The sequence below is a fragment of the Chelonia mydas genome, chromosome 1 (assembly GCF_015237465.2).
Source record: "Chelonia mydas isolate rCheMyd1 chromosome 1, rCheMyd1.pri.v2, whole genome shotgun sequence".
NCBI lineage: Eukaryota > Metazoa > Chordata > Testudines > Cheloniidae > Chelonia > Chelonia mydas.
Genome location: NC_057849.1, coordinates 160,709,506 through 160,735,455, shown reverse-complemented (window position 1 = coordinate 160,735,455; position 25,950 = coordinate 160,709,506). Strand labels below are relative to the sequence as shown.

The 25,950-nt window shown below is 44.9% G+C and overlaps 1 protein-coding gene across 5 annotated transcripts in view; it reads right to left on the bottom strand.

The window, feature by feature from the left end:
• Positions 1-24,472, bottom strand: part of RCAN1 (regulator of calcineurin 1) — a 70,699-nt gene extending 46,227 nt beyond the window's left edge. The window contains exons 1-3 of one of the 5 annotated variants that reach the window (XM_037904468.1): positions 23,711-23,849; positions 20,083-20,628; positions 19,717-19,854 (exon numbers count right to left, since the gene is read on the bottom strand). In XM_037904468.1, coding sequence (XP_037760396.1) covers positions 19,717-19,749 — 33 coding nt within the window. In that variant the 5' untranslated portion in view covers positions 19,750-19,854; positions 20,083-20,628; positions 23,711-23,849. Of the gene's footprint in view, positions 1-19,716; positions 19,855-20,082; positions 20,629-23,710 lie in introns of all 5 variants that reach the window. The other 4 variants (XM_037904483.1, XM_037904475.1, XM_037904440.2 and 1 more) reach the window with 4 other exon arrangements.
• Between the last annotated feature and the right edge of the window lie 1,478 nt (positions 24,473-25,950).

Sequence of the window (25,950 nt, the reverse complement as noted above, 5' to 3'; positions counted from 1 at the left end):
GTTAACCGGCATTTTTCACTTACCGGAACCCCTTATTCCCCGAACATGCCAGATAAAACACCTTTTATTGTATATGGCTTATTAAAACAATCTATAACCCATTAGCAACCCCCTAGTTGCCTTCCCCCTCCTTCTTTCATGCCCCTCTCCCCCATGATTGGAGGGCTGTTAATGGGCCACTTCACCATGAATGGTCCCCTGAAATGAGCTAACTACTTATGCTAAACAATTTATTCTACCTTGTATTTAGCTGTGACACACTGAGTACATTTCCCAGACCTTAGGAAGAGCTTCGTATAAGCTCTAAAGTTTGACTATGTCTACACTACAGACCTTACAGCAGCTGCACCGCTCTAAGGTCTCCTGTGTAGCCACTCTATGCCGGCAGGAGAGAGCTCTCCCACTGGCATAATTAAACTATCTCCTGTCTCACTCCAGAGTTTTTTTGTTCTCAAAGCAACTAACATTTATAGAAAATTACTACAAAAAAAAGTAGAGAAACAGTAATTTTGTTACAAGAGGAAATATGAGCTATTTTGCTTCCCATGCAGCAACGTCCTCCATCAATACATCTAATAATAAATAGCAATGCTACAGGCATTTAATATAATTATATAGCCATCTTCACAGGTGGGGAAAATATACTGATTGACGTCAGAAAAAGCTATAATGAGACCTTCAAGAGGTGGCCCAAAAGGAAACTGAAGTGATTTAGTTATGATTTGATATTCAACTTATATCTACTTAGCAAGAAGTATTTAAAATTGGTTTTCAAAATAGTTAAAAATACCTGTCATTATTTCACTAGTCCCATATCTGTGAACTGTGCTCGTCCCTCCATTTCAATGGGAGCTACCACGATGCTAATATTGTGGTTTGGACTTTCTACTAAAAGTAGATTAAGACATAGGAAATCATCAGTATAGGTGGAAAATCATAGAATCTTAGAAACGTAGGGCTGGGAACCAGAAGTCATCCAGTCCATCTGCCAGCTGAAGCAAGATCAAGTATGCCTATGCCATCCCTGACAGGTATTTGTCTAATCAGTTTTAAAAAGCCTCCAAAGAGACGTTCTACAACCTCATTAGGTAACCTTCCTCATAAAGTTTTTCCTAATCTCTAACCTAAATCTCTCTTGCTGCAAACCAATCTAATTAATTACTGTCCTACGCCCAGTGGTCATGGAGAACAACTGATCGCTGTCCTTGCATTCAAATCTATTTTAAGGCATGTTTGTTTGTTTTTTTTAAAACACACAATTTCATTTTATTATTATAAAGATATGCTTTCAAAGAGCTGCCACAAGCTAATCTTTAGTTAGCTTTTATCTATTGCAAGTTTTTTTAATAGTGCAATGCTACTTGGAAAGATGCATACACCCAGTACTGTATTTCACAGCTCTTTTTAGGAGCATATGTAACAATGTATCGGTAATGCATTGTCACTTAGGAAAAGAATTGTTAATTTGAATATTAATATAATCAAGATTTATTTACTTTTTTAGAAAAAGGCATGTTTGATTTTGACTGACTTTCCACTTCAAACAGTAGTTTCTATGGTTGCAAAATTTCTGGATAAGATACATCTCATACAGAAAAGGGACATAACTTGCATACTATTACTACTAAATATAACTTTTTTCTCTAAAGTATAGAAAGTTCCGTTAAGTCAGCAATAGTCAACATAAGTAAACTGTTCTGTTTCCACATTCAGGTTAGTCTCCCCAAATTACGTACTTCAAAATGATTATTAATCCAATCAAAACACTAGAGTCTAGCCCAGTCTACTACTAATTGTGAAAAGTGAAAGACTAAATTAAAAGAAGAAAAAAAAAAAATCTCCTCCCAGGCATAAAGGGAAACAAAGCAAAAACAAAAGCACAACATTCCTTCTTTGCGAATGGGGGGGGGGGGGGGGCGGAACCCCCCCTCCCCCCCAAGATCTACCCAAGTCTTCATATATAAGGCCTTGTCTACACTACAGAGTTTTGTCAACAAAAAGGGAGCTTTTGTCGACAAAACAGTGAATACTACAATGTGACTTTTGGTGGCAAAAATGCCGTTTTTGTGACAAAACAAAACCACTCTGACTAAAAACATAAGGCTTTTTGCGCAAAGTTTTCTGTCGACAAAAGGCCAGTGTAGACAGCATGCTTGATTTGAATCGCTTTAATTAGCCTCCAGGAGGTGTCACACAATGCTCATCCTGACCGCTTTGGTCAGCGCTTTGAACTCCACTGCCCTGCAGCCAGATAAACTAACATCCGCCCCTCCCACTTAGAAGCCCCAGGAATTTTTGAAATTCCATTTCCTGTTGGCTCAGCATGAAGAAGTCTCATTGCATCTTCCCAGGTGACCATGGTGGCTTATTGCAGCAAATGCTCTCCTACTTGGATCACAGCGGAGCTGCTCGATCTGCTCACTATATGGGGAGAGGAGGCTGCACTTAAGCTGTAGGAATTTTGATACATACGGGCAGATTTCTTGAGGCTTGTGCAAAAAGGGCTATGACCAGGACACGCTGCAGTGCAGAGCAAAAAAAAGGAGCTGAGGCAGGCGTACCATAAGGTGAGGGAGGCAAACGGTCGCTCCGGTGCTGCACCTAAGACCTGCCAGTTCTGTAAGGAGCTGGACGCTATCCTTGGTGGCGACTCCACCTCCACCACCAAGAGCCCCATGGATACCTTGGCAGGCCTGAAGGCGGTGGAAAAAGGACCTAACCCAGAGGATGAAGTCGTTGATGAAGAGGAAGTTAGACAATGATGTGGAGCTCCCAGTGGGGCAGGCAACCAGGAACTGTTCACTACTCCAGAGGTGTCTAGCTAGTCTCAGCAGTTGCTCTCCAGTGAGCAAGAAGCAGGAGGCCATGCACATCCGGCAGTATGTGTTCAGGTGCCCCTCCCCCTGCTGTTTTACAGCCAAGTTGCTCCTGCAGCTGCTCCCGGGACCCTCCTACTGGCTGTGCAGAGCGGGAGGGGAGGAGAGGGGGCTAATGTCAGGGTGTCCCCCTCCCCTGTACCCGTTCTCCACAAAGCAGGGAGAGCTGCTGTGGTCTGAATCCCCCTTCCGGGTGAGTGAGTGCCATATATATCACACACACAGAGACTCTCTCCCTCCCCGCTGCCCATGTACCCCATCTCCACAGAGCAAGAAAGGGGAGACAGGGCTCAGAAGCAGGACAGGTTTCAGTAAGTGCCTTAAAAAGAGAGAGTGCACAGCACCTCTCAGAAACTTCCCCAAGAGCCAGCACGTGCACATACAGTCTTTCACGCTCACTTCCCAACACATACTCGTGTTGCTGCTGTTGTTACTTCTTGGTACTTCCTGCAATGGACATATATTCCCTGTAATTGTATTCTTTCAAAGAGTGTTATTTTAGTTTTTTGACTAGTCTATGCATTTCATAATTTTTATTTCTCTTACACTTACATTTAATTCTTTGAGTAGTGAGTTCTAAAATGCCTAAACTGTCCTGGCTGGCGCTCCCCCTCCTCAGTCAACACTCACCATGCTTTGGGCGTTCGCTGAGATGTGTGCTTGTCAAGGGTAAGTGAGAAAGTGATTGTTACCTAACCAGAGGTGTAATTTTACTGAAATGTTTAAATGCTGTTCATGAACTTATGCTTCTGTGCCTTGTTCCTTGTGCTTTGGCAGATGTGGCCTTGAGAAACACCCCGCACACTCTGGCTGAGCATCTCCGCCAGAAAAGAAAGTGCCCAAGACGCAGCAAAGACGACATGTTCCATGAGGTGCTGCATTTCTCCAAAGTAGAAAAAAGGGAGCGCAAGGAGAGGAGGGAAGCCAAAAGACAGGACAAAAGAAAAATCAGGAGTTTGTGAAGGATGCTACTGAGTGGATGATTAAAGTCATGGAGACGCAAACACTGACGCTGAAGTCCTTAATAATGCTGCAGACTGAACAGATGCATGCCCACCCTCCCCTGCAGCACATTCAGAACTCTTTTCTGTGTCCCTCCCAAACTCCGTCCCCACAATCCTTTCCACTTTCCAGGACTGCTCGGTTTTCCCTTCACTTCACTCCCTCGGAGAACTTTTAAAACGATAGCTGGACCGACACACAACTCTGAAAGTCTGCCCTTCCCTGGTACCTCCTTTCCCACCAAGCATCTTTGTATGGGTGTTGTTTCTTGTGCAATAAAAGCAAAGCTTTTGAACTGTAACATCTTTATTTGTTTTCTACAAATTGAGGTAGCAGGCACTACCAACACATATACAGGCAGTTTAATCATTTGATTACTGGAATGTAAGCCTCCAAATTTTACCATTGCTTCCTAGGAAAACTACATAAAATGTAACAATGCAGCACTAATCACAGAGATATACATTACTGGTTCTCATTTTCAGAGTGTTGCCTCAAAGCCTCTCTGATTCAAATTGCCCCTGCTCTAGGCCCCTCTGATAGCCTGGCATCTGGCTGCTCAAAATCAGCAGCCAAGCAGTCTGGCTCAACACTCCACCCTCGAGCAAATCTTTCACCCTTAGCTTCACAAAGATTACGCAACGTACAACACACGGCTATGACCAATTATCCTCACTGAGGTCTAACCTGCCATAAAGGCACTGCTAGTGCACCTTTAATCTGCCAAAGGCAAATTCCATTGTCATCCAGCACCTACTTAGCCTGTTGAACCATTCCTCACTGCTGTCCAGGTTTCCTGTGTAAGGTTTCATGAGCCACAGCTGTACCTGTGGCTCATGAAACCTGGGAGACCTGTACACCGGGTCTCCCAGGATCACTATGGGCATTTCAACATCCCCCAATGTAATCTTCAGGTCTGGAAAGAAAGTCCCTGCTTGTAGCTTTCTGTACCGGCCGGTGTTCCTGAAAATGTGTACGTCGTGCACCTTCTCGGACCACCCTGCGTTGATGTCAGTGAAACGTCCACGGTGAGCCACAAGTACCCTTTCAGCTTCCCTCCACTCCTTGCACTCCCTTTTCTCTGCATTGGAGAAGTGCAGTATCTCCAGGAGTACTCCTATTGATGTGCATCTCTCGAGGCATCTAGATAGACTTATGTGTAGTGCTGGGGAGGAGCCGGTGGTTGTGGTATATGTAGGTACTAATGACATAGGGAAGGGTAGGAGAGATGTCCTGGAGGCCAAATTCAGGCTGCTAGCAAAGAGACTGAAATCCAGGACCTCTATGGTGGCATTCTCAGAAATGCTTCCAGTTCCACGCACAGAGCCAGGTAGGCAGGCAGAGCTTCAGAGTCTCAATGCGTGGATGAGACGATGGTGTAGAGAGGAGGGGTTTAGATTTATTAGGAACTGGGGAAACTTTTGGGATCAAGGAGCCTATACAGGAAGGATGGGTTCCACCTAAACCGAAGTGGATCCAGACTGCTAGCACTTAACATTAAAAAGGTTGCAGTTTTTAAACTAAGATGTGGGAAAGCCGATTGCTGCAGAGGCGCACGTGGATCGGACAGAGACTTCTCTTAGAGGAGAATCTATTGATAGAGATTCTCTAGGTTTTAGTCAGGAGGAGCGGACGGAAGAGGATAAAGTATGGGCCAGATCAGAAGAGAAACATTCACATAAAAAAGAATCTGACACATCAGAAAAGGGCAGACAAACAGTGACAAGTTTTTAAAGTGCTTGTACACAAACGCTAGAAGTCTAAATAATAAGATGGGTGAACTAAAGTGCCTCGTGTTAAAGGAGGATATTGATATAATAGGCATCACAGAAACCTGGTGGAGTGAGGACAATCAATGGGACACAATCATTCCGGGGTACAAAATATATCAGAAGGACAGAACAGATCGTGCGGGGGGTGGGGAGAGGGAGTGGCACTACATGTGAAAGAAAATGTAGAATCAAATGAAATAAAAATCTTAAATGAATCCACATGTTCCACAGAATCTCTATGGATAGTAATTCCTTGCTCTAATAAGAGCATAACAGTAGGGATCTATTATCGACCACCTGACCAGGACAGTAATAGTGACGATGAAATGCTAAGGGAGATTAGAGAGGCTATCAAAATAAAGAACTCAATAATAGCGGGGGATTTCAATTATCCCCATACTGACTGGGTACATGTCACCTCGGGACGAAATGCAGAGACAAAATTTCTTGATACTTTAAATGACTGCTTCTTGGAGCAGCTGGCACAGGAACCCACAAGGGGAGAGGCAACTCTCTATTTAGTCCTGAGTGGAGAGCAGGATCTGGTCCAAGACGTAAGTATAACAGGACCGCTTGGAAATAGAGACCATAATATAATAACATTTAACATTCCTGTGGTGGGAACACCACCTCAACAGCCCAATACTGTGGCATTTAATTTCAGAAAGGGGAACTATGCAAAAATGAAGAGGTTAGTTAAACAGAAATTAAAAAGGTACAGTGACTAGAGTGAAATCCCTGCAAGCTACATGGACACTTTTCAAAGACAACATAAGAGGGGCTCAACTTAAATGTATACCCCAAATTGCCTACTAAACAACCAGTGGGGCCCCTGGGTGATCGAGACAGAAAAGGAACACTTAAAGACGATGAAGTCATTGCGGAGAAACTAAATGAATTCTTTGCTTCAGTCTTCATGGCTGAGGATGTTAGGGAGATTCCCAAACCTGAGCAGTCTTTGGTAAGTGACAAATCTGAGGAATTGTCACAGATTGAAGGGTCACTGGAGGAGGTTTTGGAATTAATTGAGAAACTTAACAGTAACAAGTCACTGGGACTAGATGGCATTCACCCAAGAGTTCTGAAAGAACTCAACTGTGAAATTGTGGAACTATTAACTATGGTTTGTAACCTGTCCTTTAAATCAGCTTCTGTACCCAATGACTGGAAGATAGCTAATGTAATGCCAATATTTAAAAAGGGCTCTAGAGGTGATCCTGGCAATTACAGACTAGTAAGTCTAACATCAGAACTGGGCAAATTAGTTGAAACAACAGTAAAGAATAAAATTGTCAGACACACAGAAGAACATAAAGTGTTGCACAAAAGTCAACATGGTTTCTATAAAGGGAGATCATGTCTTACTCATCTATTAGAGTTCTTTGAAGGGGTCAAACAAACATGTGGACAAGAGGGATCCAGTGGACATAGTGTGCTCAGATTTCCAGAAAGCCTTTGACAAGGTCCCTCACCAAAGGCTCTTACGTAAATTAAGTTGTCATGGGATAAGAGGGAAGATCCTTTCACGGATTGAGAACTGGTTAAAAGACAGGGAACAAAGGGTAGAAATAAATGGTAAATTTTCAGAATGGAGAGGGGTAACTAGTGGTGTTCCCCAAGGGTCAGTCCTGGGACCAATCCTATTCAACTTATTCATGAACGATCTGGAGAAAGGGTGAACAGTGAGGTGGCAAAGTTTGTAGATGATACTAAACTGCTCAGGATAGTTAAGACCAAAGCAGACTGTAAAGAACTTCAAAAAGATCTCACAAAACTAAGTGACTGGTCAACAAAATGGCAATGAAATTTAATGTGGATAAATGTAAAGTGATGCACATCGGAAAAAATAACCCCAACTATACATACACTATGATGGGGGCTAATTTAGCTACAACTAATCAGGAGAAAGATCTTGGAGTCATCGTGGATAGTTCTCTGAAAACGTCCACACAGTGTGCAGCGGCAGTCAAAAAAGCAAACAGGATGTCAGGAATCATCAAAAAAAGGGACAGAGAATAAGATGAAGAATATCTTACTGCCCTTATATAAATCCATGGTACGCCCACATCTTGAATGCTGTGTACAGATGTGGTCCCCTGATCTCTAAAAAGGTATACTGGCATTAGAAAAGGTTAAGAAAAGGGCAGCTAAAACGATTAGGGGTTTGGAACAGGTCCCATATGAGGAGAGACTAAAGAGGTTAGGACTTTTAAGCTTGGAAAAGAGGAGACTAAGGGGGATATGATAGAGGTATATAAAATCTTGAGTGGCGTGGAGAAAGTGAATAAGGAAAAGTTATTTACTTGTTCCCATAATGTAAGAACAAGGGGCCACCAAATGAAATTAATGGGCAGCAGGTTTAAAACAAATAAAAGGAAGTTCTTCACACAGTGTGCGCACTGTAAACCGGTGGAACTCCTTGCCTGAGGAGGTTGTGAAGGCTAGGACTATAACAGGGTTTAAAAGAGAACTGGATAATTTCATGGAGGTTAAGTCCATTAATGGCTATTAGCCAGGATGGGTAAGAAATGGTGTCCCTAGCCTCTGTTTGTCAGAGGGTGGAGATGGATGGCAGGAGAGAGATCACTTGATCATTACCTGTTAGGTTCACTCCCTCTGGGGCACCTGGCATTGGCCACTGTTGGTAGACAGGATACTGGGCTGGATGGACCTTTGGTCTGACCCTGTATGGCCATTCTTATGTACTCCATCACAAGGTGGTCTGGTGCCAAAATTGGAATGTGGGCACCATCTATTGCCCCTCCACAGTTAGGAAAACCCATTTCTGCAAAGCCATCCGCTATTTCATGCACATTTCCCAGTCATGGTCCTTTGTACAAGGACGCGATTAATTGCCCTGCACACTTGCATTAACACAGCCCCAACAGTCAACTTATCGACTCCAAATTGATTTGCGACTGACCGGTAGCAGTCTGGAGTCGCCAGCTTCCACGCAGCTATTGCCACACACTTCTCTACCGACAAGGCAGCTCTCATTCTGGTCTGGTGGCCTTGCGCCACAGTACTGGGGCAAGCTCTGCACACAGTTCCAGGAAGGTAGCTTTCTGCATCCAAAACTTCTGCAGCCACTGATAGTCACCCCAGACCTGCATGACGATATGATCCCACCATTCAGTGCTTGTTTCCCGAGCCAAAAAGCGACAGTCCACCATCTGCAGCTGCTCCGTGAATGCCAAAAGCAATCTAAAGTTGCTCCTATCCATATCACACAGCATGTCAGGCAACTGGCAGTCTTCTTCAGTTCGGAACTTTGTGATCAACTGCACTGCAATCTGTGATGTCTTAATGACAGTTATCAGAGCACAGGAGAGCAGTGCGGGATCCATCCCTTCTCACAGAGATGCTGGGGTGCACCCCAAACAAGGGCCGTTGAAAAATGCCATCAAAGAAAGCTGGAAGCCCATGGCATGCTGGGACAGAAAACAATGCATCATGGGACACTGAGCTCGGTCCCAAGTTGCGCTGTGATCCGCTCCGCCTTCTCACAAGACCTAGCGGCAGCAGGTGTTGAGCTGGACTTGGAATAGGTACCCACAGGGCATTGCTCATATTGTCAACGAGAGTGCGCCAACTGTGGATGTGCTCTGATGACAGAGGGAGCGAGTGTGAACATGCCATACTGATTTTTATTATAGCACTTCGAGTGTCAACAACTTTCGTCTACACTAGAGAGTTTTGTTGACAAGACTTAAGGTTATCTCTACATTACCATTTGTGTCAGTACTACTGAGGTCACTCAGTGGTGTGAAAAAGCCACCTCCCTGAGCGACATAAGTTACACAGACCCAATCACTGGTGTGGACAGTGCTGTATCGGTGGAAGAAGCTCTCCTGCCAACATAGCTACCGCAACTCACGCGGGCTGGAGTAATTAAGCCGACAGGAGAGCTTTCTCCCACTGGCTTAAAGCAGCTACATTAGAGAGCTTACAGAGGCAGAGCTGAATCACTGTAAGCTCACTAGTGTAGCTATAGCCTAAAAGTCACTGTTTTGTCTTTTGAGAACTTCCCACATTCTAGTACACACATCACTTGTGTATCATTTCAGAAAAACAACAGATTCAGGTAACAAAACCATACAGACACCTTTTTCAATACTGTAGTTTCTAAAGGGAAAACTATAGAAATTGCAAAGCGGGCTACAATACACAGCATAAAGGTCATTCAAAGGTGACAGCTGCATTAGCTTTTCTGTGTTCCTGCACAGCACAGCTAAAACCGAAACCTTCTAATGAAATCTAAATGTTAATTTAGCATACAACACAGGATCTGGATCAGAAAGTAAATATTCCCATGTAGGATCAGAACCTCACCCAGTGTAAGTCAGCACAACTCCTTTTACATCAGTGCTGTAATACTAGCTGATGATGTGGCCCTCCCGGGTGCGATCACATTTTTCCATAAATATTAACAGGGAAAATAGTATTGAGTTAACAGATTATATATAGCTACAAAATGTGATACCTGTGTAGATTCTTTCCCCCTTATTAGATGCATATATATGCATATTCTTCTAGAATTGCCACATTATGTGCAAGAAGAGGGACAGGATGCATGCAATGAAAGCAGCAAACTTAAGTATTAATAAACTTAATAAACTAATTCACTGATCCCAGTCTATGAGCTGGACAGTGTGGGCACATATGCATGTGTACATGGGTTATTTTTCAACATTTCTCATGCCACACACTTAGATTACAATTATTCCAATGTTGAATCTTTCAGATCATCCTCCATTTGAACAAAATTATTGTTGAAAATTCTAAATAATCAAAAGCTAGGGGTACTAAAGACTCCTCTCTACTTCTTCCTCACAAGAGCCCAATTCCCTCTTCAACATAACGTATTAACAAAATTGTGCATTTTTTCCCTATGGCTATGAACTCCAGAAATGTTTTTCCATCCTTGATAGTTGCCTATAGTTTATGTATAACAGACTACTTTTATTAAAGTAATTCTTTTTCCCATTGCCCTTACTTTTAAGGCCTTTTTAGTAAATGCCTTTTTAAAGAAATGTACCAATCTATTTATTTTATACAGTACATTATATTCACATATCAAAGCTATTTGGCCAAGACATTAAATAAAAGTATTTTCTGTTTATCTTTCTGGACTGTCTAGGTAAAGAGGATCATTTGAGCATTTCTGAAATGAGTAAGTAAGAGCCCTAGGATTTTGAACAGTGCTAGAAATCATTTGCCAGACAGACTAAAAATGGAAGTGGAATCCTCTATCTATCATGAGACGTTCAAGGGCTTAGCTATAAAACTAACACGGATGCTGAAAAGCATGTCCTCTCAAAACAGATTCTTTCCAATCTTTAAAGCTCCAAGAGTAAGGTATTCATGATGCCCTGGTCAAACACTTAATCTATTTAAACCCTTCTATTCCAGACTTCTTTTACTAGGAAGGTAAGCTATGTCCAGAAAAAAAAAAAGCTATTAAGAGTAACTGGGAAGCCTCTCCTGAATTGGGGTGCCAGAAAAAGACACATGAACGAAAGCATTTAAAATGTGAATATTCCCATATTTTAGGGACACCAACCCCTGATAAACAGAGACCCCCAAAATCTAACACAATAGTTAGGTATTGGGGTCTCTCTGTTTAAAAATTTTAATTAAGGGGGGAAATAGCATTTTTAAACACCTAATTCGATTTCCTGACTGAGATTGTCAGGGAAACTCCTTTGCACCCTATGAGGGAGAAACAGCAGAGCAGTGACCGCTGAACAAATTCTGTATACATACACATATACATGGAATGAGGATCTTGTGTTCAAAATGCCTAAAAAACTAAGATTTTCAATGCTTCATCGCTTTCTTTTACTGCTTAAAATTTTCAGCAAGTATATATGCACAGTATAGAGGGGATTTATACTGCATTAGGCTCATAATTCACATGGTTCTGTATTATGAATTTTATTAGAATTATGAATTATAGAAAAACATTAAGGATAAAGTTTCCCAAAGCATGAATGACTTAAGAATTTAAGCCCCAATGACTTTCAATAAGACTTTGAAACCTGAGTGCCTACGTAATTTTTGAAAATTTTACTCAAGGCCTCAGTCTTCCAATTAGATTAAACAGTGAGACTACTGCAAAAGTCTTTTAAATTATTACAAGAAAGGCAGTCGTGGACTTTTGGTTTATGAAAACTCCTACCATGATCTCAATTGCCAGAACTCAGTGTCAATTCATGAATGAGTAGCACAGGGAGAATTACGTGAATGGGTGTGGTAACAAAGTGTATATGGGAGACAAACATATTTTGAGATTTTTTTTTTTTAGTATACCTGACAGTGAAATAAATATATGTACACATGTATTCTATTGAATAAAACACTTGAATTTTAAATTCAAATTGCAACAGAATCTTTCACTTAAAATTTTTTTTTAATTTGGCCAAAATACTAAAACAATGGTTTGTAACGCTTATAAAGTGCACCTCTTTAAACACTTCTTTTTAAACACAAAGGGTTTAAAATGTAATTCATGACATAACAGGATTATTGTACATGTGAGAGGGATTAATTGAACACGTGAGACACACAGGAAAACCCAAGTACAATTTTCTAAAGAAAGTTTTGTAAACACTTGAATAAAAAACTAAAATAAAAAGAGATATCCTGTAAATGTAAGATTAGCTTTATGGAGAAATTCTGTGAATATTTAATGAAAGACACAAAATAATGAAAGCTTCTGTTAAATAGGTCACATGACATTTAGAAGGCTGTAGATCACAAGAGTTTTAATAAGCTTGAATCACTTCAATAATGACTTAGCATTTAAAGATCAATACATAAATGTCTTTTTCAACATTAAACTTTTACACTGCAGACAGTTTTAGAATTTTAACATTATATGACAGTCATTAACAATACACAGTATATTTGCCATTAAAAACCCTTGCCTATATTACTTCAAACTTGCAACAGGTCAGATCTAATTTCTGAACACATGGCTGCTACTCTGAAACCTAAACACAAATTGTGATCCTTCATGGTTTTAGCAGGGACACTTTTTTTTTTTTAAATATACAAAGATAGTTCTGTCTGCAACTACCATGGAAGGTCATTGTGAGAGATTGTTTCCACTCTCCAACCCTTACCACTCCAGCAATTGGGGGAAGGGTTCTATGCACCTAACAACAGTTCTCTTTTCTTTTTCAAGATAATTTTGGTAAAAACTGGGTTATTGTCCAGAGTTTGTGGAGAAAATTGTCTTACCTTCTAGCTAAAATCCTGTCTTAACCAAGAGGGATAGCTCTGATTGTAATGGTAATTATTTTGATTATTTAAGACAGATCTAGCACTACATTCATTAATTTGTTTTAATATGCAACAAGATTTACAAGTCTACAGCAAACTTAAATCCTTTAAGCTAATTTAAGGTACCTGTACTTAAATGACAAAAGCTAGCTGGATCATACAATCTTTCACTGTACCTGATCTGCTAGCTTCAGAACTACATTTACTGCTCTAACACAGAATTCCACCTGAGTGCACAACACATGTATTAGACCCATATTCATTTTAAAACCCAAACCATGAGGAAAACATTTATAAGTGACAAACCTGTCCATAACTAACCTGAAACAGAAGCTTCACACTCAGAAATTCTTTGAGATCTTAAATATGAACAATGTAGCCTACTTTGCAGGAGCCTAATAAAGCATAAATGAAGTTACTTAGCCCCCTTGTGGCTTCACCCAGTATTATTTTTTAAAGTCATTAAAGTTTGTTGGTGCAATATTCTAGGATATATAAGGAGCATCAATCTACTGTACTTATGCGACAGTAAATTCTATAAAATCAAACACCTCTCCTACATCAAAAATACCATTAAAAATGCCAAATGGAGAACAAGTTGGGGAGGCAAGGAGATGGAGCCATTGTGCTACAGCGAAACATTTCATGTTTTTTGTTAATTGAGTCCTGCCACATATATTGCATTGGAACACAGAACTAATAGGATTACAACCTTATCATGAGTTGCGATGCTTTCCTAAGGAATTCTACTTCTCTCTAAACACACCATTAGTTGCCCATCTACATGGCTGACATTACAGCTGCTAGAAAAGTTACTTTAGAGAAGGCAATTTCAAAGGGTCAGAAGAGAAAAGTGTTTCAAAGACTAAATCTTTGAAACCCAGGGAAATGGGCTTGGGAGGAAACCATGAACCTGAAATGCAGAAACAGAACCACTTTTTAGTAACCTGGAACTTAAGAAGAGAGGAAGCAGAATCTACAGTGATTCTTCTAATCAGGGCATCTGAAAACCCTTGGAGATGAACATTCAGGTTTTCTTAGGAAGATTAGCTGTAGACCATTCTAGAATCCAAGTTGAAGAAATTTTAATAAGTCAGGGATTGTTTTTGTTCCTTGATCAGCTATTATTAAGCCTGGTAAGGAAAAAGCAACAGACTACTGAGGATACTTTTACTCAAATTGATAGTCCAGTCTTTTAAGAGCCTTATAATCACAAAACAGGCTAAGAGAATTACTACTCCTGGGTTGAAATACAGTATTGACCCCAGATGTAGCAGTTCTATAAGACAGAGAGAGGAGCATGTGCGCCAGCTCCATGTCTCAGTGGGTTTCTAAATAATGTATTCATTATTCTAGTGCTATCAATATGAAAAGGATCTGATGTCTTGTTTATTTCAGCACTTTCCAGAAAGCTGATCAGTTTAGGCCAAATTCTTAGCCACTGTAAATCAGTGTAGTTCTACTGACTTTAGTTAAAGTATGCCATTTTACACTGGCTGAAAATCCAGCCCTTCACTTTCTAGACTCCACTTTCCTGGTTGGATTTCCTCATTGCTTAGCCTGCCTGTCAACCTGGATGTCCTGGAACATGAAGGAGTGGTGGACAGAAAGTAATTCTTGACTTAAAAAGAATTACTACTCTGAAAGGTTTTAATCTTGGACTGCTGACTGTGATATGATACTGGAGTTACATTATCTGTCCTTATTGGTATATGTTGCTGAGCACAGGATTTTTTCCATGAGGAGCAGTGATTGCTTCACTTCTGAAAGTTGCAGTATACTGGCATATAGTGACAGCTCCCTACAAGACCATTCTCCCTGTGCAGAAGCTTCAGTAGATTGGCTCCTTTTGGCTATCTGTGCTAATACAGTCTTGGTACATCTGCAAGCAGAGGTCTTTTAAGGATGTTCATCTACTATCCATCTACTAGAGCAAGGACAACATTAGTTTTGCTAAGACAGATGGCCTGACATCTAGATTCCCTCCTGCAATTCTGAGGGTTGATCATAAAAGTCACTAGAGTGCTGTATGAGTTTGGCATAACCTAAGACATTAAACAGCATATGACACCTTGGTCTCCATCAGATATATGCAGTTTGTGGCCATTACTTTTGTCAAGACTTGCATAGGGGTCAGTCTGATTACCTCTTCTAATAGGAAGAAGACTTCCTCTGGGAAAAGTATTTCCCCCTTGTCCTCCCCATGGGTTCATCAGTGACTTGGAAGAATTATGTTCCTCACTCAGGACCCTACTCAAAGCCTAGTGATGTCATTCACGTTTTCCCACTCACTCCAGTGGCACACTGGAATTCACGTGGGGCCTAATCTAAAGAGACAGAATAAGATTAAGGCCATGAATAGCATTTGCCAAGTTGTCCTCTGTACATAGGTGCTGACTTTTGGTTTTGCCAGAGGGTGCCCCATCCTGGCTCCGCCCCCTCCCCCACTCCACCTCTTCCTGCCCCATCCCCCTAGGCTCCCCCCACCCCCTGGAACGCCTCGTCCCTGCCGACCTCCCTCCCCTAAATACCTCCCACCTGCCGCTCACTCCTTTCTACCCCTCCTGCCTTAAGGACGAGGTGTGTGTGCTGGAGGGGTGCTCCGCCAGTTTTGAGGGGAGGCTATTTTCAGCATATTTACACACTTTCATTCTAGTTACTGAATGTATATCTATCATTGGTATCTCCCCTTCCTGATGTTTCCCACTTCTTGCTCTCCACCTGTGTCCCTTTTCCCCATCTCTCTCTGCTCCCTACCTCCTGGTGGTTCTGTCTCGCGCCCGCTCCCACCCATGCACTCAAAGCAGCTGTCTCCCCCCAACCCCAACGGCCAGCCCAGAAACTGCCCACCCTGACACAGAGAAATTGAATTCAACAGCCCGGCATAGAAATGTCCCATTCATTCATCCTGCTGTGTGGCTGCTGTGTCACTCCAGTTCCTCCCAGTCCCCAGGGCTGCAGCCCATCCCAGCTTTGAAGTTCACTCGCTGACTCCCTCACACCTCTGCAACTTTTATGGGAGGGGAGCCCCCGGTGGGACCATGGCCAAAGGCGGGGGAGGGGATGGGAGAGAAATAAACTTCCTCTCTTGGAGGAAAAGCCCCTCAGGCAGGCTTGATTGGGGGCGAGGGGGGGGAGGGGGGGAAGAGAGAGAAGAGAACAGCTTTGAGCTGGGCAAGCATTACGTTGCCAAGCATGAGAGCCAGTCATGGAGAAGAGCCCGCAGGTAGGATGTGGCTAGAACTACTGGTGGTGTGTTCCCCCTTCTGTCCCCCCATGCACGGGGGAAGGGATGCGGAGCCCTGGGACCTGAATCAGAACCGTAGGGGTTGGGAGCTCCCAGAGCCCGTGAGGGAGGGGTCCGGGCACAGGCAGGGTCCGGGCTGGGGGAGACTGCTCATTTGCGACTGGGACTGCAGTGAAGCCCCTCTCACCTTTGGCCGCGCGCACCCGACTGGCTGGACGGAGCACGGGGAAGGGACGAGCTGCTGGCCCCAGCCCAAGTTCACTCATCAGACACAAGGGTAAACTTTTCTTAAAGGAGCCATGTCCTTTGGTTTGTCCCCCTGCCCAGCACTAAGTGGGTCTGCAGCTAGTTTCTCCTGGCTAGAGGGGGTCACAGGTCCTGGGGGAGACACCAGAGTGGGCTGAGAATGGCTGTCTCGGTCCTCGAGGAAGCCCCCCCCTCCACCCAGCCCATACACCCCCCAGCAGTCCCCTGTGGCCAGCCGAGAAGCTGCCTGCCTGTCTCCCCCAAAACCCCTGCCAAGAAGCTGCCCATGCTGTCTCCCCCACCCCTCTGCAGCTAGCACAGAAGCTGCCGTGTCCTGGCTGCTTGTCTCCCTAGCCCAGCTCCCTTTGCCCTGAAAATTAAAAGGACTCACACCTGCCTGCAGTGGGGTGGAAGCCTGCTGGGAGCTTCAGCAGCTGCAGGGGAAAGAGCTGATAGGTGAGGACTTCTAGGCTAAACAGCTGACTGGCCGCAGCCAACCAAAGAGCTGATGAGGACTGTTGCACATACTAAATAGCTGATTTTTTTTCTGTGGGTGCTCCAGCCCCGGAACACCCCTGGAGTCTATGCCTGTGCCTCTGTACATTTACTGGGATCACACCAAGTTATTAGGGATAACAGGCAATGTACATCAACCTAATTAGGTCAGTGTACATACTCCAGCCTTGCTCCGGCCGATGTAAGTACCCTACTACACCAACATAACTCTGCCTCCATGAGAGGCTTAGGGCTTATGTCAGTGTAGTTAGGTCAACACAGTGTCCATGTAGACACTCCATGCTGGAGCTGTGAAACTGACAAAAAAGCCAGGCAATCACCCCAGGATGGGCTGGGAGCAGAAGGAGGAGGAGCCAGGCTCCGTGGAGAACTATGCCAAGGTAAAAGCCCAGGCATAATTGCCCCACACTGCCCCAAAAATATTCCTGCTTCGGGCATCCAGTGGGCTAGCACCAGCACTGATGGAAACGGGAAGTTCATTAAAGCCCTGTAAATTTGTTAAATTCCTTTTCCTGATTGCCTGGCTTAGTGAAGACACCTAGCACCACTCCATTGTTGAAGGCAACTGCCCAGGTGACCATGCCGCTTACGCACCCCAGATGTGCGCCTGCCTAAAGTAGACAGGAGATATTGGATCTCATGGGCCTTGGGGAAAAGAGGCTGTGCAGGCACAGGTCCAAGCCACCCAAAGAAACGTCGACATGTACAAGAAGATTGCTCAGGTAATGCAGGAGAAGGGGTACAACATAGACTAGCTGCAGTGTCACATGAAAGCCAAGAAGCTGAGGCAGGAATGCCAGAAGGCCAACAATCGACCAGGTGCTAAGATGCAGATCTGTCACTTTTACAAAGAGCTGCATGCCATGTGTGGCGGAGACACCACCTGCACAGCACGGGGGAGTCACAGGCCCCTGCTCTCAACAGTGAGGAGGTAGTGGAGGATATGGGACAGGCGACTGGGCGGATCCAGCTACACAGTGAACCAGGACATGTTTTTGACTCCAATGAAGTCCAGCCAGTCGAGCATGGGTGAGCCCGATGCAGGGGAAGAAACCTCAGGTAAGTGTGCAGATAAACTTTCACTACAGGAATGGCATTCCCAAAGTTGCAAAACACATCTTTTGGCTTTTCCTTAATTTACCCACGCTACAAGAGGTAGTGGTATAACCAAGAAAGGTAGAGTTATCTGCTTTTCATTCCCCTCTAGAGTTAGGTGGCAGGAAGGGTGCGGAGAACAGCATGAGTAGTAGTTTATGCATACAGGAATGTCCATTGAATCCTCCTGAGAGATCTTGATGAAACTTCCATGGAAGTACTCTGCAACCCTCTGCCAAAGATTTCTATGGAGGGCTGCCTTATTTTTTCCTCCAAGGTAGGACACTTTCTCACATCACTCAACAATAACTTCAGCAAGTATGATTGCAATACACAGGCTGTGCACCACATGGAACCAGGTACCGTCAGGATATCAGCCGCAGCTGTGCTCTCTCTGCCGTTGTTACCCTGAGGAATGAGATATCAGCTAAAATCACCACCGCCTGTGGAAAATAATGCCAGTATTCAGTGCCAGTGCCCTCTTCTACTAGAATCAATTACAACCAAGCAATTCCCTCCTCCTTTCCCCAAGCCACAGAGGGCCATATTCACCATGGCTGGTGCTGTGACTGGTGCAGTGCACAAGCAGAAGTGAGAAGAGTGAAAGGGTAGTGCTTAAAATTTTTGGGTAGCAAGTTATGCTTTCTGTAGAAATTATGCTGGCAACGGTACCTCTATGTTTTATCTGGAGGTGTTGCCATTACAGCCTTCAGGGTCTCCCTCTCCACACACACAGAATGCCAGAGCCAGATAAGGAGGAGAAAGACAACGACTTAGGATGATCTGTTCAATGAGATCCTGCAAGCTAGTGCTCATGGTCCCATGCAGCACAAGGCCTGGAGGATGGACATTGCGGACAGCCTGGAGAAGGAGATATTGAAGAATATATAGGCCCAAGAGTCCCAGCAGTAAAAGGAGAGGCAAATGCACCAGGACATAATGGGGCTACTTGGGCAGCAAAACACACATGCTGCAGACTCTGGTAGACCTGCAGGTTCAACAATCCCATTTTTATTAGTTCAGAACATATGCAGCTGAGTGCTCAGCAGTTCTGAAAGCAACCAATTACCTGTTACTGCACAGTGTCACACCCATAGGATCATTCAAACAAAATTAATACATGCATTGAAAAGGTTATATTCCCCATATACAGTAATCACCACACAATTCCCACCAGGCCACAAAAGAGCAGGGCCAGGTAGAGCACTCTATTCAGGCTCAGAGTTAAAACAGTCTTTCAAAGCCTCCAAGCCATACAGTTCCACAATACCTCTTTTAATAGCCGTTGTATCTGACTACTCAAATTCAGCAGACAGCCGCTCCACCTCTGCCCTCTATCCCAGCAGAGACTTTTCCCCCTTTGCTTCACAGATATTATGCAGGACATATCAGGCAGCTGTGCCCATTGAGGTATTTTTCTCACTGAGGTCCAATTTTGTGAGTAAACTATGCCAACATCCATTCAAATGATCAAAAGCACATTCAACGGTCATTTTGCACCTGCTGAGACAATAGTTGATGTCATGGGCACACAGATTCAGTGCTCTAGAACAGCTTTGAATTAGTCTTAGGCAGGACCCTTGTCAGCGTGGCACTCCCTCAGGTCACACACTCACTAGGGAAAACCTCCTCAGCTTTAGCTCCAGGGACTGGGACTGGGACTCCAGGGACTGACCTCGGAGTTTTCAGCACCCCCATTCCACGCCATGAGCTCCCCACAGTAGGTTCGTCTGAACGGGACACCTGGGGAAGTCTTACACACTCAAAGGCATGCACGCCCAACTTTGCAATCAGCAGTGACTCGTAGACAGAACTGTAAAAGAGAGGGGTTTATTAGTTGTCTGGAACACAGGGTAAGAAAGTTCTTCATTAGCACAGAAAGCAGGGAGTCCCAGCAAAGTCCATCTTGGTTGGGCCCCGAGCCTGGGTTCCCTCTCCAAAACACACGAGAAGGAGACTGTCCTGTTTCCAGCAGCCCACACTCAGTCATGCCCATTTGCCCCTCTGTCCTTTGTTGCGTTTCCCAGTAAAAATTGGTCACCTGGCCTCCACGTCTTTGTTCTTCAACTTGACACAGCAGTCTGGCTTCTTGCAGAGGATGTGCCCCCCCGGCCATCAGTTTCTAAGTTACAAAATGTCTAGCCATTGTCTGGGCCCAGGCAGCTAGACAATCACACCTGTTCCTCTAGGAGTCTCTGCAAAGATCAAACACCATCTCACCACATAGTTAATCATGCAACACATAGGGGAAACTGAGGCATGCAGTATTCGTTCAAAATCTTAAGAAAATGCCACACTTCGTCACAATTGAATCATTCCTTGGTGCTGTCCAGGTAGCTGGTGTACAGCTTCATGAGCAATGGGTAGGCTGGATTGCCCAAAATTACTATTAATCCACCAACTGAGAAAGAAAGTCCCTGGGTGCAGCTTTCTGAAGAGTTCTGTATTCTTAAAGATGTGAGCAATTCATCCCCCCAGGAACAGCCAAGTTCCCCACTCATTTGGTTCTTTTTGTAGCTCTCCAAATACTCCAGGATTATGCACTCTGTGTTTGTAACGCTCATAATAGTGCAGAGCTGTGCAGGCTCTATGATGTCAGACAGCGAGGAGGGTCACGCAGGTTTGTGGGATTTTGAAAAAAAAAAAAAAAAGCACGAAAATTATGGGATACAGATAACACCATGGAATGGAGACAGTTGCAAATAAGAAGTTGACCCCACGGTCCCAGACACCCCTGCCTGACTTATTTTGGGCCCCTCACACAGTGCCAGAACTTCTCAAAAGACAGTGTACTGGATGGTGGCAAGTTGCACAGTGGGATACCTACCTCTGGTGCATCACACACTGCACTGATACAAGCTTTACTGTGAGTACACATACTGCTGCCACAAGGAGTCAAACTATCTCTTAGCGGTAGTGGCTACATGCTGATGTAACTTGAGTCAACATAAGTTTGTAGTGTAGACATCGCCTAAAAGGGAGTGGAAGTTCTTCATTCCTTTCTTCAGGGGTATTGTGTAACATTCATACCATTTTATAAAGCATCATCTGGTTGACATGCTACATTAAAATTCCACCCCACCCCCCACCGTTCCTCAGACGTTCTTGTTAACTCCTGGAAATGTGCTGGAAATGGCCCACCCTGATTATCACTTCAAAAGGTTTTCTCCCCCCACCCCACTCTCCTGCTGGTAATAGCTCATCTTAAGTGACCACTCTCCTTACAATGTGTATGATAAACACCCATTTTTTCGTGGTCTGTGTGTATATAAATCTCCTCACTGTATTTTCCACTTTATCCATCCGATGAAGTGAGCTGTAGCTCACGAAAGCTTATGCTCAAATAAATTGGTTAGTCTCTAAGGTGCCACAAGTACTCCTTTTCTTTTTGAGAATACAGACTAACACGGCTGTTACTTTGAAACCTACATTAAAATGTATTTCTTAAATTCAATGCTCCCTCACAATCTGACGTTTTGCACTATAAAAATTGTACTTTTTCAATAGAAAAAAAGTTTTATCTTCATCATCTCTATTACTGCATTAACTAAGATTGAAAATTCCAGATGTTTTTAATGGCTATTGGTCCCAGTATTGGCAAAACTGAAACCTATTCTTCATTCTCATATTTAAATCTCATCTTCATCTACATAACACTTACAATACAGGGTGGCAACATGCCTACAGCACTTAGGAAAACTAAGTCTTGAAAATAGTATGTACACTAAGAAGTCTATTTTTCCTCTGACACATGCATAACTTATCAGTGGCAGTGATGACACACTAACAGGATACCAGGCCTTAAGTGATAAATAAAGTTTTAACTTTTCATGTAACTACATAGTCTTTTAAAGTGAATACAACCTTAAACGTAAACATTGAAATCAGCAGTTAATACTGTTGCCAGTTTTTAAAAAATGTAAACTCTCATCTTTAATGAATTGTAATTATCTGGAAGCTCAGAGACTTACTACTGGTCTACTGCCATGACAACCAGTAGCTGTACTTTAAAAAATTAAATTAAATTAAAAAAAAGACACTGTTAAATTTGGCCCCTAGATCTGAATATTATAAAAACATGCTTTTGCAAAAGATAAAAACCAGTACAAATATTTCCTCAAGTTTTTAATCCAGCAAAAACAGTTGATTTAAAAACTAAACAATCCCTAGCAGTGTTTGAAAGGCAGCCATTACAAGTAATAAGACCATAAAAGCAAATTGAAACAACCAATTTCCATCGTTTTCTACACTTTTAATAATCCAAGCATTACTAGTAACATAGGCAAAGAGATCTCTTTACAACAGAAGGCACTGATCCTGCAAACATGTACTCACTCACTTGCTTAAATTTACTTGTGTGAGTAGTACCATCAACTTCAAAGAGACTACTCAAACAAGCGAAGTAAAGCACGTAGGGCTCGGTCTATGCTAGGAAATTATGGTGGTATAACCGTGTCGCTCAGGGGGATGGAAAATCCAAATCCCCAAGCAACAGAGTTACACCAACCTAACTCCCACTGTAGACAGTGCTATGTTGACCAGAGGGCTTCTCCCATGGACAAAGCGACCACTTCTTGGGGAGGTGGAGTACCCAGACCACCAGGAGAAGCCCTCCTATCTGCGCAAGTCCCGTCTTCACTGAAGCGCTACAACAGCGCCGCGGCAGCATTTTAAGTGTAAACAAGCCCCGAGTATAGGCAGGGTCTGAGTTTAGTATATTAAGATGTCAAGGTCTGCTTGCAATCATTTCTTTAAAAAATGATTATTTCTTTAGAACTAAATCCTCAGGTTAGGGACCCTCGCCACAAACCTGAAGACACCTAACTAAGCACACGCTATCTTCACTCAGAGGAGCAGCTATCCAAAAAAATCATAATTATTACCTGCGTATATTTGTTTAAGTTCCAGAATTATTCCTCTTAAGGTCACGGAGGTTAAAATATAGCCTATCACCGGGCACAGCCAACAGTGGCCATTGGTTTAATGCAAGGGAGTTGCAACAGAAGGGCATGGGATCTCTGCAACAGGAAGTGTGTGGGACAGGGTCACCCCCCAGCGGGCGCCGCTGGAATGCGGGGGGTCACCGGCCTTTGCTCTCAAGCAGCGCTTGGCAGGGGAGCGGGCGGGGGGGCGCCCAGGATCCAGGCAAGTGCTGCAAATGCTTCACCGACCGGCCTCCAAGGGCTCCCCACCTCCCAGCTGCCTGCGGACGTCACGCTCCACCCAGACGCCCGGCCTCCACCGCATGACCGGCTCCTCACCAACGGCCTTCCCAACGGCCGCCCTACCGCCCCAGCCGCGGACCGCCAGCGAGGCGCCACGAGAGCAGCCGGCTCAGGCAGCCCTCGGCTGTGCCGCAGCCTCCCCACGCGGCCTCCCCGGCCAGCGGCCGAGCACTAGCGGGGCCGCCAGGCAGGGAGCGAGGGGCACCCCCGGGGCACGGCCAGCTTCTGCTCCGGCTCTCCCTGCTCTGCCCGCGGCCGGGCGGCGAGCTCTCCTCCGGCAGCCCGGCGAGCCGGAGCGCGCCCTCCGCCGCCCCCGTGCAGCGCCCAGCTCCGAGCCCCGGCAGCCGCCCCGACGGCGGGGAAGGGAGAGGCCACAAAGTGACCGAGCCGCCATGGCACCGGCGGGACTCGCGGCAGCTCCCCGGGGCCCCATCCCGCGCTCACCCGGCACAGGCTGTCCTCGAAGAGGCGCGGGTCCAGGTTGCAGGCGATGGTGGCGGTGGGCAGGTCCCGCAGCGCTACCGCCTCCATCTCGCAGTCGATGAAGCTCCAGTCGGACTCGGCCTCCGGCGGCGCCTCCTCCCCGGGCGGCTGCGGCTCCAGCTCGCTGCCGGCCGGGCCCCTCCCACCCGCCGCGCCGGGCAAGCGGCTGCAGCCGGCGCCCTCGCTCTCCATGGGGCGGTCGCGGGGCCCCTGTCCCGGCCCAGCCGGGCTGCGCGGCGGCGGCGGCGCTGCGGGCTCCTCCTCGGTTGACGGCGCCGCCTCCGCCCGCGGCCCCGGCGTTAACCCTTTCCCCGCCGCGCAGGCACCGCGGCCCGGGGCAGCCGGAGCCAATGAGGCGCCGCGCTGCCTCCACCTCAACAGGTGACCGGCCCGCCCGCCTGAGCCGCGGCCGCCATCTTGGGTGAGGGCAGCGGCCCGGCTTCTCCCCCAGCCCAGCAGCGGGCGCCCGGCGCCTCCTGCTGCGCGGCGCGCGGAAGCTCCCTAGGGCGTAGCGCCGCCAGCATGGGCCAGCAGCCCTCGGGGGAAGGATCGTGGCTGTCCCCGGCCAGGGAGAAGTAGAAAATATCACCCCCTGGACCGGTCCGCTAGCTGGGTGTCTTAGTGGAAAACGGCAAAGACATTGCCCCGCCTGTGGGGGGCATGCTCACCCCCAGCAGGTCACCCCTCCTGAGGCTTCACGGAGACAACGGCTGTGAAACGGGCTGCTGTGTAAAGGCCAGCACCCCAGCACGCTGTAGTTTTGTGGTGCGGTCACCACCATGCACAAGCCAGGGCTCCGCCCCTGTAATTAATTAGGCAGCAGGTTTGGTACAAACAAGAGGACGTGTCCACTTTCCACCCACTGCACAAAGAACTTGTGGAACTCATTGCCATGCATGTGCTGTTGATGGCCAAAAGTACGACCAGTTTAAAAGAAGAACTGGATAAGTTCACGGAAAATAGGTCCAGCTACGGCTGTTAGTCAAGATTGGCCCAAACATGGGCTGGACTACCTGAAACCTCTCCCTACAAGAAGCTGGGGATGGAAGACGGGTGGATCATGCCATAATGGCTCTTTTCTGTACACTCCCACAGGAGCTCTACTGTGCACAACTGCTAAAGACAGCAGAGTGGGTCAGCTAGACCATGGTGTGAAGCAGTATGGCAGCTCTTTTGTTTTTATGTGTATTGCAGCATATCAACCTTTTCTTGTCATTGAAATACATTTATCCTACTTATAGATAGAGGGGGGCAGGGAGGGGGGAACAGATATTAGACACCAAATAAAGGACAAGTGTTCAGCAAAAACAAAGGAGCCAGGTGATTTATGATCAGCTACACAAGACTTCTTACCCACATTAAGTTTAGATCATTTTTTTCTGTTCTGCAAGGCATGTAACAACATTATGTGGGCAGTTGCAACTTATTGTGCTGGAGGAATTATGCAGCTAATCTTATTCATGAACTTATACGTGTGGTACCCTATTTCTAAGACAAACTGTCTTTGCTTGATATTTGCTTGATATAATGATATTTCAGATTTAAATAGCTGTTGTAGGAGGGAGTGTAAATATGATTTAAAGTCAGCCTTATGTTCTTTACTTCTAACCTTAGCTGTACCAAGTGAAGCAATGTAATAATTGAGGATCTGCATCAGTATCTTTGCATCTCCTTCACTTCTTTCCTTTCCCTTCCTTACAAAGTCCCAAGCATGTAAACATCGCTGTCCCTAAAATGGAGCCAAACTAGAGCACTATTTATGCTCTTTCTCTCCCCCTCCTCATCTGGACTGTGCTTGGAATTCAAATCTTTTTATCAAAATAACTTTTAAAAAAATCTCAGCTATATGTTACATATTTCTCTCAAAATAAACACACTTTTCCATGTGCACACATACAACTGTGTTGAAGAGAAAAACAGTTCCTTATAGGTAGGAGAATTCAGGTAATTTCAGGTCCATTCCTATAGGCCAGAGGAGCAGTAGTGATCAACATCTCCCATAGATTAGCTGGCTAGTTGAGAAATGTGTTTAACCTAAGTAAACAAATAGATTTTACAGATATTTAAGTAGGATCAATTTCCAGGGGAGCTGCCAAAGACAAGAAGTTTTAGAAGCACACCTCTTCACAAAATTTGCATGGGTGTCCAACTACTGAGCAATTTATCCCAGCACAAGTTTAATACTGTGTACAAGATAGAAG